The sequence below is a fragment of the Furipterus horrens genome, unplaced genomic scaffold (assembly GCF_987537825.1).
Source record: "Furipterus horrens unplaced genomic scaffold, mFurHor1.1.pri manual_scaffold_2, whole genome shotgun sequence".
Classification (NCBI taxonomy): Eukaryota; Metazoa; Chordata; class Mammalia; order Chiroptera; family Furipteridae; genus Furipterus; species Furipterus horrens.
In genome coordinates, this window is record NW_028327172.1 from 8,343,252 (window position 1) to 8,361,672 (window position 18,421).

General features: G+C 49.3%; 1 protein-coding gene across 1 annotated transcript in view; it reads right to left on the reverse strand.

Moving 5' to 3' along the window:
* The window catches only part of CD6 (CD6 molecule), a 36,341-nt gene extending 25,529 nt beyond the window's left edge, over window positions 1-10,812 (reverse strand). Inside the window, exon 1 of the mRNA XM_090260773.1 lies at window positions 10,617-10,812. Coding sequence (XP_090116899.1) covers window positions 10,617-10,677 — 61 coding nt within the window. The 5' untranslated portion in view covers window positions 10,678-10,812. The remainder of the gene's footprint in view (window positions 1-10,616) is intronic.
* Window positions 10,813-18,421: the final 7,609 nt, after the last annotated feature.

The following is an 18,421-nucleotide window of genomic DNA, read 5'->3' on the forward strand; positions in this document are numbered from 1 at the left end:
ATCTGTCCACAAGATACATATTAATTTACAGGAGAAAAGAGTAATTGCATCTAGCAGACATGACCTTGATCAAGCAATCCAAGTTAGACTACCAGTGATGGGACAGACTTGCAAAAAAGAATATAAACTAAACCACTTTAAAATGGAGTCAGAGCAGCCATCCCAGAAGGGACCGCCTGGCATGTCTCAATTCTCAAATATTTGGAATGTTACAACGGAGCGAAATAACCTCAGACTGGGCCAAAAGCAGTGCCTCCCGCACAACTGTTTGCAAAGATAACAGGAAAGCAGACGCTGCGGCCAACTGGCTGAAAACTAAAAACATTCTTTAGAATCAGTATCGCTGTGTTAGCTTCTGTGCACCCATGGAAATTCCTTCCTTCTACACACGTCCCTTGCTTCTACCTCCTAAACGGTATTTGTGTGTTTGTCTGAATCAGTGCTTTCTGAATAGCTATTCTTTTGGATCTCAAATAAATGTTCACTGCCTCTCCCTCTGGATTTTTATTTTCAGGTTAATAAGCTGATACCATGGTGCCTCTTGATATGGTGCCCTAAGGACACAGCCTCGCTTCTCTGCTGTTCCTGCCAAAAGAGGCGGGAGTTAAACCTGATCGTGAGGAATCGACACACAGACCCGGACGAAGGACATTGTGCAGAATAACTGGCCTGTATGCTTCCAAAAGATCAATGCCAATGAAAAAGAAAAAAAAAAATCTGAGAAACTGTCCCAGATCAAAGGAAAATAAAGAGACACGAGAAAAACGCAGCACATTCAACGGAATTTTCTTTTGCTTTAGAACAACCAGCAAAATCTGAAAAAGACATGTAGGTTATCTGATGGCGCTGTATCAGTGTTCCTTACCTGACTTGGATAACTGTCCTGTGGTTACGTGAGAGAATGTTTTCTCGCTCTCTCTTTTTTTTTTTCATTTTTTCCCCCACTAAAAATTTTTTTTGTTTGTTTTTCCATTACAGTAGTCCCACTTCTTTCCCCTTCTTGCTTCCCCGCTCTTTTCTTTTTTAAAGCCACATTGAAGTGTTTAGGAGGAAAGGACATTAAGTCTATAAACTACTCTCAAATGGTTCAGAAAAAAATGGAAAAATGGAGAAAATGATCAAGTGGTTGCGGTAGAATGTCAACAGTTGGGAACTGAGTGAAAAGCATATGGAACTTGCAATTTCTCAGTATGTCAGAAATCACGCTGAAATAAAAAGTTATAAAAAAGAAAAGAAGAAGGCAGAGGACGGGGCGGGGCGGGGAAGCTGTGGAGGCGGCACAGGCGATGTGAGACCATGTTGGGCCACACACAGCCCTCGCCTGCCATGTCCCATCAAAGGGGGGGCCCAGGACACCCCTGGCTGGCACAGGCCCCGCCAAGCCCTCTGAGTGGCGGGGGGAGGGGCCCAGGGCAGGGTCTGCAGACCCGGCTTCTCATGCTGCTCCGTGACCTTGGGCACATCACTCACTGCTCTGCACCTCAGGGTCCTCCTCTGAGAAACAGGAGGGTTAAACATCAAATCTTGGGTGTCTTCCAGCTCAGATACAGTCACGGTATTTCTAGAATACTATCCGGAGAGAGCAGCCCATGTCTCCAAGGAGCTTAATCCATTTGGCGAGTGTGTTTACTGTAGTGAAGGAAGGAAGGGGAAGCACATCTCTCTGGTCCTGGGCATGTGCCCCTGCCTCTGTCCCCTGTCCAGTCTAGCTCTCAGGCACCCTGGGCTAGAGGTGGAAATCTGTAGCAAAAAATGATACTGAAGTGTAGGTAGAATCCGTTCCCCAAATCCCATTTGGAAAGAAACCACCCATGGGGATGGGTTGGTGCCCAGAACGGGACTCTTATCTGGTCCTGCTTCTGTCAACAACTGGCCACGTGGTGTGAGCTATCAGAGCAGGAGTTTGGACTTCTGTAAAATGGGCAGAGCCATGCTTGCCTCTTCGAGTAGCTGTGAGGACACAGCGACCCCACCTCTGTATCCTCCCAGGCTCAGGGCTCAGCAGGGGACTTCCAAACTGGAAGGATCCCCGAGACATGCGGAGAAGCTCCCAGCTCTGAGGTTCTTCCTCTCTCGAACAGCCTATGTCTCCACAGGGCCCCGACCCCCAGCGCTGTGCACAGCCCCTCTGGGCATCAGTGCTGGCACTGTCTGGGCAGCCCAGCTGGGTCCAGGGTGTGACAGAGTGGTTGGGTGGCCTGGAAACTCATCGCCTGGACCTCCTAACATGCTCCCCACCCTCCAAATATGGTGGAGACCCAGGGGCACCCTCCTTTGCAAGGAGATCACTTTCCCATGAGAGGACCCCAGCCTCTCACATGGGCCCCACAGCTTCCCCCTCGCCCCTTTAGCCCCGCCTCACTGCCCAGCCTGGACTCCTGAGGCTCTCTCAGCGCCATTTGCAGGCAGAAGGCAGTCATGGCCCCGGGAGTCTACAAACTGCGGGCGGGAACCGGGCTTCCTCTCCTCTCTCCGCTGTCCCCGTGAGCCCTGCCCCAGTAGCAGCTGTGGCCATGGGGCCCTCCAGCACCCCAAGGAGGCCTGTGTTTCCTCACGTACCTCTCAGCCCACATCTCATGGAGCCTCATCCCAGCCTGGGCTCTGGAGGTCGACCCAACTTACAGCTGGGGAAACTGAGGCCCACAGTGGACACTCGGCCAGGATGCAGATTCTGACCCACAAGCACCTCCAAGGATTTTTTTTTTTGCACTGGTTGCACCATAGCTCAGCTGATGGGGGATGAGGTGAAAAGTCCCCAGAGCAGGGAGGGATTTTCCCTGCAGAAATCTTGGGGTGGATAGAGTCCACCCAAACCCTGCCCATTTCCCAGGGCTGGGAAACCGCATGGATGTGGAGTCATCAATTAACGATCTGTTAGCTGGGCGACCTAAGAAAAGTCACTCCTCTCTGAGCCTTAGTCGCGTAATCAGTAAGACGGGGGTGATAGTTCCTACGCCATAGGGCTGTGGTGAGAGGAGACAGGTTTACTCATTTACCAGGTGCTGCCCGAGAGGCCACTGTCCTTGTGTTTGCCTGGCTCACATTTGTCAACACAGCTGGCACATTCTCCTTGTACAGGCTTGTCACTGTGTTTGGTGACCCCATGAGTTTTAGCTCCTTGAACCCCCATGACCACCAGTCTGGGTAAGTCAGGACAAAGCAAGCAGCCTGGATCTCAGCAACATTGGGAACTGGGGGGGGCGGGGGGGGTCCCACCCGCCTGACAGGCCCTGTGGGACCAGCAGGGCTGGCTGGTTGCAACTGCCTGCAGCCAGGGAAGCCCTTTTGGGGACTGTCACCTTGCCTGTCTTGCCTCCAGGCTGCTGCTCAAATGGATCCTTTGGCCTAAAACGCCTTTTCCCCTCCTAGTCTTTTATTCTGAAATTATAGACTCACAAGAAGATGTGAAAATAGCCCAGAAAAGTCCCATGCCCCGTCATCCCGCCAGTGACACAGGATGTAACTAGGGTAAATCGCTGAAGCTGGGAAACTGATATTGCACAGCACGAGGACCTCACTGGCTTCCGCATGCATTATTTTTTAGTGTCTTTGTGCCCAGGATGCGTTGCCGTCCTTCTCTGTGAGCCAAGCCTTCTGTCTCAGCTCCCCTGACCGTGGCAACTCCCTCTCTGGGAAGCAGCCCCGCATCCCCCTCCCCTGACTCCCTGCTCCTGGAGACAGTGCAGCCCAGCAATGGAGAATGTGGAGACAGACAAGGACCTAGGCTCAGCGCCAGCCGCCAGCCTGGAACAAAATATAGCCCTACCTCGGTACTCGTCGGCTTCAGAACTCGTCAAGCCCTGGTCACCTCACATTTGGACGAGGAAAAAATGTCTCAGCCCTGGGTGCCTGCTCGCCACTGGGCGCCCTGCTCTCACGATGGAACAGAGGTGAACTGTCAGTCTCCCAGGAGTTGATGAACGGTTCAGTACTTGTCAGTTCAGGCACTCAACACGAGTTCCTGAACGAGTTAATAATGAGGACCGAGTTACCACTGTATAAAACTTTCTGAACCTCAGTTTCCCCTCCCATGAAGTAGGATGATTGCCTGATGTCCAGGTGGGACAGGATGAGCACAGCTAATCCTTGGAGGTGGGTAGATCCCCTGCAATGCACGGTGGATGGCACCTGGGGTCACACCCACCCCAGGCTGACCCCAGTGTGATTTACCACCTCCCTCCCAACACGGAAAGTGTTCAAGGACAGAGCTTCGAATCTCAGTGCCAGCACAGGGGCTGGCGCAGCAGGTGCTAAATAAATGGGACTAGACACCCTGCCCGGCAAGTCCTCCTTGGCACGTGGTGGCTCTTCAACTTGACCATTGTTCATTCCCGGCCACCGTGGGGAAGGTTAGCGTGCAGCAAGCCCTCTGAGGTTGGGCCATGGTGACGGAGGCAGCCACTTTTGATCCCATCTGTCCCTGACAAGTCTCCCAAGGGTCCGCAGGACCCTAGAGGCCCCTGAGGGTTGTCCCTGGATGCAGCGGTGAGGCCACAAGCCCGGGACTATAGCATCGGGACAAAATGCCTCACACTTGGATGGAGCCCCGAGGACAGCAGCCGGGAGACAAGCCAGGCCACTTTCTTCAGTGGAAAGAGCACTGAGCTGCCCCTCAGGAGTCCTAAGCTCAAGTCCTGCCATTTACTAGCTACAGACTTTAGACGGGTCTCTCAGCCTCGCCAAACCTCAGTTTTCTCATCCGTACAATGGGGTTGTCATGTGGGCAGATGAGCTCATCGTGCAAACGGGGTCATGTTAACCACTAATCCTGCAGCCCCACATACGAGATATTTGTCTTTGCTGTGTGACATTTATAAGCTAACATTTTGGAGCACTGCTACCTACATTCAGGTATTTTCAGATGCATTATCTAAATTAGCTCTCACACCTTGGGGAGCTGGGTGTTCTGATCTATAGTGCACATGCCCAGAGAAGCTAACCTGGGCCACCCGGAGCTGGGATTGGGAACCTGAGCCTGCCTGACGCCGAGGGTTAGTTTCTAGCAGATCTGCTCCACCCCACCAAAGCCTCGGAACAGACACAGAGGACCAGGGTTTTGAGGCTGGGTCTTTAGTGTTCAGTTTGCTCATTTTTGCAGCAAGGAAACCAGGGTCACCAAAAGGAAGGAACTTGTCCAAGATGACTCAGCAAGCCAAGCCAGAGTGAATTCCAAAATTCCCTTCTCCACCTCACCCCACCTCAAGACTCCTCCTTCCCCCTGCAGCTGGGGCTCAGTTTCCCTGAGCTGAATCAGAGGACCTGAGTTTGGGCACCATCCCCAACTTCAAGGCTCCCCAGGAAGATCCAGGGCCTGCCCAGGGTGCCTGTGGACAGCCTGATATGGGGTTATCGGGTCCAGAGTATCCCCGGGGAAGGTGAGCAGGCAGCTTCCCCGGGCTCTGTCAGGCATGGGGGTGACTGCCCACCCCCATCGTCCTTTCCCTGGACCAGTGTTTCCCGAGTGTGGGGCACGTACCCAAAGGCTGGAGAGACAGCGTAGGCGGTCACCGACAAGGCGCTGAATCCCACAGCGTTACTTGGAGGAGACAGTCTCCCAGCGGGCTGGTCCTTACTGCCTCTCTGACACCATGACCCTCCCCTCTGAGCACAGGGAAAGCAGCCAGCATCTGGCCAGAACCCGAATGACATGGTTTTATTTCCATTATGATTGTTTTCACCATTACTGCCATCAAGGTGATCTGCAATGGCTTTATAGTTAAAGGAGCAATACAAAGCGCTTTTTCTTCCTCTAAAAATAAATGTGTTTTCACTTTAAAATCAATTAGGAAACAGTATTAAGTAAATTGTCAGGTGGGTGGCAGCTCTAGCAAATGTGGGGAACTCCCCCTCCCCCCCAGCCTGGGGCCGTTGCTGGGGGTGGGATGGAGGGACTGGGGACACTGTGTCCGGGGAAGGAGGTGACCTGGGATTCCAGCCCCACCACAGTCTGCTCAGTGGAGACCGGAGCACCTGGCGGGGGTGTGAGCTGGTGTTTTCAGGCCTGTGGTCCAGGCCAAGGCAAGGTGGCCCCATACTGGGCTGGTCTTTTCCTCCAAGCTCTGGTCTCAAAGGCTCAGTTGGGGCCACTTGCTTATTCCTTTTTGTCTCAGGGGGGAAGGCTGATTCTTCAGCCTCTGAATTCAACACCTGGGAGAGCAGTTTCATTGCTGAGTGTTCCTATGAGAAAATGAGGCCGGCGTGGCTGAGCAGGCCGTGGGCCGTATTTCTCCCTCATTCTAGATCCCTCTGTAATCACCTACATTTAGCTAAATGTGCCAGCCCCAATGCACCAGCTGCCTTGTTCCATGTCACTGCTGCAGACAGCCATGCTATCTGTCCCCACCAGTCATTGACCCGTGGCCAGAAAGCCAGACTAAGCCAAAAGAATATGCAGATGCCTGTCATATGTTATTTATATTGCCAGGCAGGGAGGATGTGAAAAAATAGTGAACACTTGGTTTAATTTAATCCAATTAAGTGGCGCATGTGTGTGTGTGTGTGGGGGGGCAAACCTAGAGAATTAGGTTGTATGACTTGGATCCAGAGGTCATGGGTCAAGGGACCAGCCCAACTGGAGGACACGGGATCTCATAAAGGGCACTGTAGATCCATCAGCAACACAGTTATACCTTATATTTTGGCAACAAAAAGCTGACCTCAGCTCATCTCAGTCCGCTGAGAAGGAAGCGCCAACCAGCCCCAGATCACCCAAGTCACCGGCAATACCGTGCTCTCCCGGCAAGTGACTTTCAAGCTTAGGATAATTCAAATTTTAAAAACAGAGATGAAAGGAACAAAAACCCTTAGTATTTGCACACGAGTGTTAAGTGAAAGTGGGGTGAAGCTTTGCATGTTCATGTACAAAGTCCTGCATTTGTGATGTTTAAGAACAGGTGCCCGCTAGAGTTTCTCACACGTGTGATCAAGTTAATTGATGGTAGTTGAAATGTTCAGGTGAACATGTAAGAGGATTTGACAATGTCTGTAAACATTATTAGACTATTTAAGTGAACTTACTATGCACTTAGTTCATAAGTTAGTTTTATAGATCAAAGCATTGAAAGCCTTGGGAAAGTTTTGTTTCTTAGTGGTATTTGAAGCATTTACTAGAAAACCAAATTTATTAAATTTGTAAATATAGTTTAGAATATCTATTCTATATAAAGATAATGGGCATGTATACAGGGTGGGGCAAATGTAGGTTTACAGTTGTGAGTATGCAAAACAAGGTTTATTTTCATATTATTATTTATTATTGTGTTACTTTCCATATGAACAACTGTAAACCCACTTTTGCTCCACCTTGCAAGTCATTTTAAATTTTCTAGTAGCCACATTTTAAAAAGAAATAGGTTAACACAATTGTAGTAAAACTAATTTAACTCAACATATCCAAAATATTATCATTTCCACATGTAATTCCTATAAAAGTTATTAGCAGTATACTTTCTATTTTTTTTTTAACACATCTCTAAAATCTGCTGTGCATTTCATGCATCCAGCACATCTCGGTGCAGACACTGCATTTCCAGTGCACATTCAGAGGCCGCTGCATGGGACAGCAAAGATCTGAAGGAATGTCATCAGCTGCCTGTATACTTGGTATTTATTATTTAAGGAAGCTTATTCTGTTCAACCTGATTTACTGAAATACTAATCAAAGACTCCTTGAGAATCATTGTTAAAAATACTGGACTTATATGTAAGATGAAATTTGGATATTCAATTTCTAAGTTAAGGAAAAATAGATTTAAAAAAATTATTACTTTAAGAAGCCACAAATAGCCTTTTTAGGGCCCATCAGCAGCCCTTGGGGACATCACCAGCCGCAGCCCAGACGACGCTAATCACCCACCTCAGCCCCGCCTGGCACGAAAGGCCTGGTTCTTTGCTACCACATTGCACAGAGAGGTCTGATCTTACTGAGCCCTTAGGGGTTGTCTGCCCACAGCACCCCATTCCACCGACTGGAATACCGAGGTCCAGGGTAGAGATGGAACACATGGTGATCCGGAGGCCAGGACCGGGCAGATGCCTCCAGCCTCCTGACCCCACCCCATCTGCCCTAGTCATCATGGGCTTGTATAGTACGTTCCCTCTGCCTCTTCATCCCCAGTTGGCTGATTAGGAAACTGAGGCACAGAACGGGAGGGAACACCAGCAAAGAACTGGAAAGCATGGCTCTTTAGGCCTCGGTCTGCCCTGGTCATTCGACAGCACAAACCAAGGTCTGATGAGGCAACCCAGGCCCCAGGCTAGCTGAGTGCGGCCTGGAATGGAGCCTTGAGCTGGGACTGTAAGGGGTCCTGCTCGGCACCTGCTGCCATGGCCAGGTCTGCCAGGGCCCCAGAGAGCCAGGTTCCAGCTGTTCGTGACCCCAGGGCCTGGTCTGGTAGCCCCACCAGGCTGCACATGCTGCCGCTCTTGGGCTGCAGGCCCTGAGACTTCCTCATGGGCCTCGTTCTCCCGGCTCCCTTCCCTCACTCCTCTCCATTAATTTCACTTCTTTCCTTTTGCTTTTTCCTCCTTCGAGGTCCTAATCTCCTTCCCCCAACCTGGTCTGCCCAACACACCGATCTGGCCAAGGAGATACCCACACGCAGATCTGGGCCCATCCTGTTAGAGTTCGGGCCTGCTGGACCAGGGCGGATGGGAAGAACCACTCAGGGGGGCCTGGGTCACAGTCACCCCCACGTCAGCTCACTCTGGCCACACAAGAGGCTCCCTCGGTGCCTCCTCCACTCCTGGGGGGCTTTGGTGCGCAGTGTCTGCCTGCAATGCCCTTCCTGCTGGACCATATTTCTCAGCAGTAGGACATATATTATACCACCGGGGACCCTTAGGAGGATTTAAGGAAGCACCATTGAATGCCATTAAATCAGAGAGTGAGCAAACTGTTCCCTGCTCAAACTGCTTTCAGCTCCCCTGAAAAGTCAAGAAAAAAGCAACAACTTGAAGCCAGACGTCTTTGTCATTCCCCTCAGCTTCCCTTAATCAGGGACGGCAAGGCGCAGGCTTCAGGCTCAAGGGCTTTTACATTCTCTCCACTTTTTGTGAGCATGTAAGAGAAATTGTTTCTCGCCACTGTTTATTTTTTTTGCTTTTTTTACCTTTACTTATGGCAGATGACGCCAATTTTCCATTTGTAATAGTGATACAGTTTCCTTTCAAAACTAAACTTGTTTTAGTAACAGGTGAGTCAATTGAATATAAATGCAGTTTTAAAAGCATGCAGTAAATCACGGACCGCCCTGGGCGGGGAGTAGGTCGGGCAGGAGTGTCAGGATGAGACTAGGAGCACTGAAGTGCCAGGAACGTGGCTCCAGAGACCCCCTCACTCCACTGTCCTGAGCTCTGCCCAGGCCCCGAGTTCCTGCCTCCCTCCAGGTGCAGTTCAAGGTCAGTTCTGCAGGCCCAGGGGCCGGCTAACAGACTTTGCAGACTCAGACTGCACTAGGAGCCAAAGCCAGCGGCTGGGCCGCAGGGAGAGGAACAGAGAGTAGGAACAGCGAAGGTGGGGAGGAAGGGGTGCACTCTGACTGTCTGCCGGTCTCAGCTCAGGGCCGAAGGTGGCCGTGCTCCTGATGCGCCTGGTACATCGAGAGGCCAGGGCGGCCCGCGTGGGACTGAAGGCACTCCCGTTCCGGCTCCCAGAGCTAAACAGTGAGAGGTCAGGAGGTTCGGAGCACGTGGTAGAGGCAGAGAAAAGAGGGTCCCTCAGAGCTCCCCCAGTGTTCCCAGTCCTCCCAGCTGTCTCAGATGGCCCTCCGGATGGGTCTTCCTGAGTCTCCCTCATACCAAACTGAATGCACTTGCCACCCCCACTGCCAGGTGGACCCAGACTCCCTCGGCCCAGAATTCTGTTTCCACATCAGTTTCCCGAACCCCAAATGTGAGGGCCCAGCCACGGCAGGATCTCTTGCATTTCTGGGCCCCTGTGCAGCTCCTGCCAGCTTGGACCCACATTCAGCACAAGCCAGCACCCAGACCTTCTGACCACCTGATACCCCGGCCCAGGTCATGAGCTCAGGAGGAAAGGGAGGTGGTCCTCAAGAACCTTCCTGTCTGTTTGTGTCTTAAACTGCCCCACGTGCTTGTGCCAGAGCCACCAGCGACCAGCTGTCCTCAACGCCCCTTGGCTTCCAGAGTCCTGCTTCCAGACACCTCTACTGTGAGCGGCGCAAGCCTGGTGAGCCCAGAGTCCTGGTTCTGGGGCTGAAAGTACAATCACCAGTGGTTCTGTCTCTTTGGGAGAAGAACGGCCCCTTCCTGAGAGTCGGCAGGAACTAGGGAATGGGGAAGTTCTGGAGCCTGCAACTGGGAGCCCATAGGCAAGAGCCCACAGGTTCTTGATCTCAGCCTCAGGTGCCCTCTCAGTTCTGTCCAGGGACAGCCCAGCGCCCAGCCCCCTCCCAGCCACCCACCCAGCCAAGTTCCCACACCCTCTCTGGGCCCTGACGGCCGTTGGCACAGCTGGGGCCTCCCTGGTACCAGAGTACAGTCTTGGCTAAAAGGCTCCAGAAAGGTGAGTGTGAGAAAACAACCAGAAAACGGGCCAATCAGCCACGACTCAAGTCCTCCAGCAGGAGTGACCAGAGGTAGGAAAGAGGGGCTACCTGAGAGGGCTGCCATCTGCCATCCAGCGATCGCGAAGAAGAACCACATGCCTGGTGCCATCTCTGACTGCTATGTGTGTCTGCCGGCGGGAAAAGCCATCCTACTAGGGCCAGGAAGTGGACACGGTTGCTGAGTATCCCTCACACCTGCTCTGTCCTTTGCCGATCTTGTTTCTATCTTCCTCTTTGCAAGAGAAAGCGCTCTTGTACGCATGCGGGCAAACCCAGCCTGTGAGTGTCTCTCACATCTCTGTGCTCTACTTGTGGTTTTGGTCTCCAGGAAGCCAGGCTGGTAGGGAGAGCCCAGGTGCCTCTGCTGTGAGCCCACTGAGTCTGGGTGAATCCCAAGAGTCACAATGAGACACCCCCCCACCCCAAGGAAAAGGGAATGGGGAGAGAAGCCTCGTTTTTGGAGACCTGATGCATGGTAGATGTTCAATCAATAGATGTTGGAAAAGTGAAGGAGGGGCTCACTGTCTGTCCCATTCCATGGAATCCAGCTCTCATGGGATCAAATCCCAAGGGTTACCTGGTCCTTGGGTGCAGTGATGGCTGGGAAGAAGGATGGTGTGGCCTGGCACTTCTTCTGCAAGGGAGAGCCTCCAATGTCCATTACAGAATCTTAAATCGGGAAGGGCCGCAGAGATGGTTCTTCCCTCACCTCCTTTGCAGGCTGAAGCCATCTCTGGAGATGGCACTGCAGAGGCCTGTGACCCTCCCACCCCCCACTACTGGGTCCCAGGCTGGGCAGTCATTCTTCTGAGGGGGTCAGGCATGGGACCTGGGCCCAGAAGGATGAGTGGCCTTTCAACAGGTGGGGATGGTGGAGGCCTCTGGGCCAGAAGGCGTAGAGGGGGAACATGGGGACGCAGAATACCCGACACTGGTTAGGAAACACTGATGTCCAGTTGGGCTGCACTGAACACTGGGCACAAGGCGAGGATCAAGCATGTTTAATTCACCACGCACTCCCTCCCTGTGGGGTCTACAGTGGATGCTGCAGATGTGTCGGTGAGGGAACGAAGAAATCAGGTCACTCAATTTGGTTCTCCAAGCAGAACCCTTGAAGGAGTTGAGGAGCCATGGAGGGCCAGGCTCCTCCCACCTAAGCCCTGCCCATCCCTGCAGGGTAGGAAAGGTGGTGGCATCAGCTGAGGCTGCCCTCTTGTGGAAGGTCTCTGGTAGCACAGGTGGCAGACAGGTGCCTCCAGCCTCCAAATCTAATTTCATTCAACTAACACTTTTTTTTTTTTTTTATCCTCACCTGAGAACATGCTTATTGACTTTAGAGGGGACGGGAGGGAGAGAGAGAGAGGGAGCGCGAAACATTGATACAAAAGAGAAACTTGATTGGTTGTCTCCTGTACGTGCCCTGACTGGGAACCGAACCTGCAACCCAGGTATGTGCCCTGATCGGGAATTGAACCCACAACCTTTCGATTTATGGGAGGACTCTCCAACCAGCTGAACTACACCAGCCAGGGACATTCAGCTGTCACTTTGAGAGCCATCCATGTAAAGAACTCTGCAATGGGCTCCGTGGACGGTGACTGAACAACCACCCTGCCCTCAAGGAGCATGTAGTTTATAAGCACAGGTGACCAAACCTCAGGCCAGGGTAAGATGGCCATCAGGAGGTCTGCTGATGAGCAGAGTCCTAAGAGACACACATCTGAATGGTCCAAGAAAGACAGATAGACTTGTGTTTTGTCTTTTTAGATTTCACATGTAAGTGAAATCATATGGTATGTTCTTTGTCTGACTTATTTCCCTTAGTATAATACCCTCTAGGTCCACCCATGTTAAGTATGGCAGGACTTCATTCTTTTTTATTGCTAAATAACATTCCGTTATATGTGTGTATGTGTATATGTGTGTGTGTGTATTGTCTGTCCAGAAGATATCCAGCCATGTAATATGAAAAATTGAGATATTTATTGAAGAAGATGCAAGATTCAAGAAACACTGTACACAGGACAATGACACCCCAGACCCCTTCAAAGTAGGCACCTTGGGACCTCACACAGTTCTCTCAATCGCCATCAGCTGCCCTGTTGTATTTTCTTGAATCCCTTCGATGGTCTAAAATCTCTTCCCTTTCAAAGGAGATTTTAGTTTTGGGAAAAGCCAGAAGTCGCAGGGCGCCAAATCTGGGCTGTAGTGGGGCTGAGTCACCTGGGTGATTGGATGTTTGCCTAAAAAACTCTGCACGAGACGTGATGCATGAGCGGGCACATTGTCTTGATCAAGCTGCCAATCACTAGATGCCCATAAGCTGCCATAACCAGATGCTCAGTCTTCTTAGTCATCTGAATAGTTTCCATGGAAGAATGTTCAAATTTAATGAAAAATGTGATGCAGATTCGTTGCTCTACTCACTCAGTCATTTTGAATGTGACGGCCACACAGTACACCTGCTCAGTCAATGGCGTCTACCACCCCCACCAACTAGTACAGTGAAGTCATCATTGTTCACGCAAGCGCATTCCAGCCCGCTCGCCTTGGCTGCCAGGTTACATCGATGTTTTGCAAACCGTTCTCATTGTATCAACAATGGCTGCAGTTTTTCTGAACAGACTATATATATATATATCACATCTTCTTTATCCATCCTTCTATTGTCTACCAGGGGGCACCTAGGTTGCTTCCTTAACTTGGTTATTATAAGTAATGCTGCAATGAACATTGGGGTGGGTTGTAACTACTTTGCACAGTGACATATGGTCACCGGGCTCATCATGGTGATCACATTAGATGATTCATAAGTGTTAAATCACTATGCTGTACACAGTAACCAACACAATATTGTATGCACTATTCTTTAACAGAAATGTCTTTAAAGAAGAAATTAGGACATAGATATATATAAAGGAAAAACCATGTGAATACAGAAATAAATGGCCATCTGTGAACCAAGGAGAGAGGTCCCCAGCAGAACAAACCTTGCTGTAAGGCATCACTGCTTTCTTTTCCAATCATGTAAATAATTGTGCTGGGTTTTCCAAGGTGGGGCTGGGGTCCTGAGAGGTTCAGTAAGGCCCACTTTGGGACTTCCCACGCCTGACATCTCTCACCTGGCCTGGCAGAGTACTGTCAGGAGCACCTGGGAGCAGCCATGTCCACCAGACAGCCCTGGCTTGATCCCTCCCCGAATGCTGCTGACAGTGCAGACTCTGTGTTTCTCACATGCACTGGCAGCTGCAGCCAGATGTGCAGGTGAGAAGGCTCCTGCCACCAGCCTCCACCCGAGGCATCTGCAGGGCCATGTCAGCCCATCACTGCAGTAGACGAGGAGGCTGCCGTGTGAGCTTTCTGGCCCAGAGTCGCCGGAATTACTACGGTTTCAAGAGCAGCCAGACATCTCAAGTTTTATGTGACCATTTCTGAATTTATAAGGAGATAACTGAATATACACAATTTTTTAAATTAAAAAACAATAACAAAGGCAAGAACACACACTTCGCACCATGTGGCCAAATGCTGCTTGAGCCAGACCACATATGCTTGTGGGTTGTGGTCACAGGCCACCAGCTTTGGGTCTCCTCAGTACTGAAATCCTGTTCTCCAGCCCCCGACACTGATAATCAATGTTCAAGTCATGCCTGGGTGACAGTCACATCAATCTTCTAAATGCTACTTTCTCTACCTACAAGACACAAATTGCCCCTATGGTCTCCTCAACTAAGCAGGTCCCCAGGACTTTCCCTTGTCACTTCACCTTAGTTCCTGACCCCACACACCTTGGGGACAGAGACTGGACAGAAAAAAAGAAACCGTGCTTCTTTTGACCTTGGTGCTTTCCTCTGCAGGCCACACTGTTATAAGGGACTTTCCCTTCATCTACCACACCCTGAAGGTCATTGACAGCGGCTCAGCACTCTCATTTGCAAGGCTCAGCTCTCTGGGATGGCATGTGTCCTATTCACCACCCTGGCACCCTGCCAAGAGAGGACAGAGCTGTGTCTGATATGACACTCACTCTGTCAGCACACCCTGGTGATCTTGAGCTTCCTCCACACAGGTGGAGTCAGCTGAGATGGCCTACCTGGGAGAGAGTGGGAGGCCCCAGTCTCTGGTCACTTCATCCAGAGCACTTGTCCTTGACTGAAGGGACTGAAACAGAAGGCTGGGTGGAGAGCTTCACTCTCTCGCCATCACCCTGCAGACAGAAGCTTGTCCCATCTGCCGCAGTGTGGCTTCTTACCCGACATAAAATTTTTACAGCCCTGTTTTGGGTGGTCTCTATAGCTTTTACAAGATCCCATTCATGTTAGCTGTTAGCCTTTCTGATGCTAGTCTTACAAATCTTGGCTTGGGACACTCTTCCCATTCACTTATTTAGTCAATGTTTATTGAGCACTTACTGTTTGCCAAGCACTGGGCAGTCACAGGACATAAAACAGTGAGAGTTAGACAAGTCTCTTAAACAAATGGTGCTGGCACAACTGGACATCCATGTGTAGGAAATGAATCTAGACACAGACTTTATAGCCTTTGCAAAATTTAACTAAAAATGGATCATACACCTAAATGGAGAACATCAAAATATAAAATTCTAGAAGAAAGGGGGAAATCTACATATCCGTGGGTGTGTAGATATGACACCAAAGAGATGATCCATGAAATAAGTAATTGATAGCTGGATTTTGTTAAAATTAAAAATTCTGCTCTGCAAAAGACAACATCAAGACAATTAAAAAACTAGCCGCAGACTGGAAGAAAATATTTGCAACAAAAAGGCACATCACATAAAGGGGTGTTTTGCGGAATAAGCAAAGAACTCTTAAAATTCAATAGAAAACAACCCAAATAAAAAATAGGCCGGCCCTGGCTGGTGTGGCTCAGTGGGTTGAGCACCGGCCTACAAACCAAAAGCTCACCGGCTCAATTACACAGCAGGGTACATGCCTGGGTTACAGGCCAGGACCCCAGTTGGGGGAATGCAAGAGGCAACCCATTGATGTATCTCACACACATTGATGTTGCTCTCCCTCTCTTTCTCCACCCTTTCCCCTCTCTCTAAAAAATAAGTGAATAAAATCTTTAAAAAGAAAATGGGCCACTTCCTGACAAGATGGAGGCCTAGACAGACACGCTACATCTCCCTCCACAACTAAGAAGGAATACAGCTACCTCAAAACTAGAAACCAGAAGTTCCATAAAATCAAGCTGTGTTGAAGTCCAACAAACAAAGATATAAAGAAGAAATACTCATCCAGACAGGTAGGAGGGGCGGAGAGGACGAGGTGTGGTGGTGGTGGCATCGGCAGGCCGGCAGAAAGCACAGTCAGTCACTTAAAAAAAGTCAGGAGGGACACCTGGGGAGCACTCCCAGCACCAGACCAGACTGCGCAGCTCACGGTCCCAGTGCTGGGGAAAATCAAGCCTCATTGCTTCTGATTGTGCAAACCAGTGGGGGTTGGGGCAAAGGAAGAAACTGATGGTCTCTCAACAGAGTCCGCTTGTTTAAAGGGTCCCCATGGTCCTAGAATATTCGCAGACCCACCCCTCTGGGAACCAAGGCCAGGGTAATAGCTAGAGAGGCACCAGTCCCATATAGAAGTGGGAGAAGTGCCTGGAAAGGGGGCGAGTGCTAAGCAAATGGCATTGTTCCCTCTCAGACCCCTCCCCCCACATATAGCACCACAACGAGGTGAAATGGGTCACCCTGTACTGATGAATCCCTAAGGCTCCGCCCCTTACAATGTAACAGGTGCGACATCTCTACCTAAGACACAGAGGCAAACAAACACAGGAGGCTGTCAAGATGAAGAGACAGAGAAGTATGGCCGAAAAGGGGGAATGGATCAAAGTTCCAGTGGGAGAACTAAGTGATGAGGAGATAGCCAGCCTAACAGACATAGAGTTAAAAACACTGGTAATAAAGATGCTCACAGGCTTGACAGATATGGTTGAGTACGGCAAATGCATAAGGAAAGAAGTGAAGGCTATGCTAAGTGAAACAAAGGAAAACCCACACAAAACCAATGGTGAAGGGAAGGAAACCGGGGTTCAAATCAATGATTTGGAACATAAGGAAGAAAAAAAACAGTCAACCAGTACAGAATGAGGAAACGAGACTTGAAAAAAATGAGGAGAGGCTTAGGAACCTCTGGGGCAACTTTAAATGTGCCAATATCCAAATCATAGAGGTGCCAGAAGTAGAAGAGGAAGAGCAAGAAATTGAAAGCTATGTGAGAAAATAATGAAGGAAAACTATCCAAATTTGGCGAAGGAAATATTCATACAAGTCCAGGAAACATAGAGAGTCCCAAACAAGCTAGACCCAAAAAGGACCACACCAAGACACATCATAATTAAAATGCCAATGGTTAAAGATAAAGAGAGAATCTTAAAAGCAGCAAGAGAAAAGCAGAGAGTTTCCTACAAAGGGGTGCCTATAAGACTATCAGCTGATTTCTCAAAAGGAACTTTGCAGATAAGAAGGGACTGGCAAAACGTATTCAAAGTGATGAAAAGCAAGGACCTACAACCAAGATTACTCTATCCAGCAAGGCTATCATTTAGAATGGAAGGGCAGATAAAGTGCTTCCCAGACAAGGTAAAGCTAAAGGAGTTCATCATCACCAAGCCATTATTATGTGAAATGTCAAAGGGATTTACTTAAGAAAAAGAAGATCAAAATTATGAACATTAAAATGACAACAAACTCACACCTATCAACAGCTGAATCTAAAAAATAAAAACAAAATCCAACTAAGCAAACCAGAATAGGAACAACATCATAGGTATGGGGATCATTTGGAGGATTATCAGCTGGGAGGGGGAAGGGGAGAAATGGGGAAATGGTGCAGCAATTAAGAAGCATAATTGGTCGGTACAAAATAGACAGGGGGAAGTTAAGAATAATATAGGAAAAGATGAAGCCAAAGAACTAATATGCACAACCCATGGACATGAACTAATTGGGGTGGGATTGCTAGAGGAAAAGGGGTACTGGGCAGAGGGGAGCAAAGGGGGAAAAAATGGGAACAACTGTAACAATATAACCAATAAAATATACTTCAAAAGAAAGAAAGAAAATGGACCAAAGACCTGAACAGATACCTCACCAAAGAAGATACAGATGGCAAAGAAGTGTATAAAAAATGCTCCACATCATGTCACCAGGGACGCACCTATTAGAACGGCCAAAATCCAGGACACTGACAATACCAGATACTAACAAGGATGTCGAGCAACAGGAACTCTCGTTTATGGCTGGTGGGAATGCAAAATGGTGCAGCTATTTTGGAAGACAATTTGATGAGATACTTACAAAACTAAACAGCTGTTCACCATACAATCAAGCAGTCATCACGCTCCTTGGTATTTACTGAAAGTTTACATCCACACAAATGTTTATAGCAGCTTTATTCATAATTGCCCAAACTTGGAAGCAACCAAGATGTCCTTAACTAGGTGAATGGGTACATTGTAGTCCATCCAGACAACTGAATAGTGACCCTAAAAAGCAATGAACTCTCAAGCCATGAAAAGACATGGAGGAGACTTAAATGCATATTACTGAGTAAAAGAAGCCGATCTGAAAAGGCTGCGTATGGTATGATTCAAACTATATGACATTCTGGAAAAGGCAGAACTATGAAGGCAGTAAAAAGATCAGGAGGTGGGGGTGGGGGAGAACAGGGAGAGCACAGAGGACTATTAGTGCCGTGAAAATACTCTGTGTGATATTATAATAATGGATACATGTCATGATACATTTGTCCAAACCCATAAAACGTACAACAGCTGGAGTGAACTCTTGGGTGATTATGATGTTTCAATGGAGGTTCAGCCTC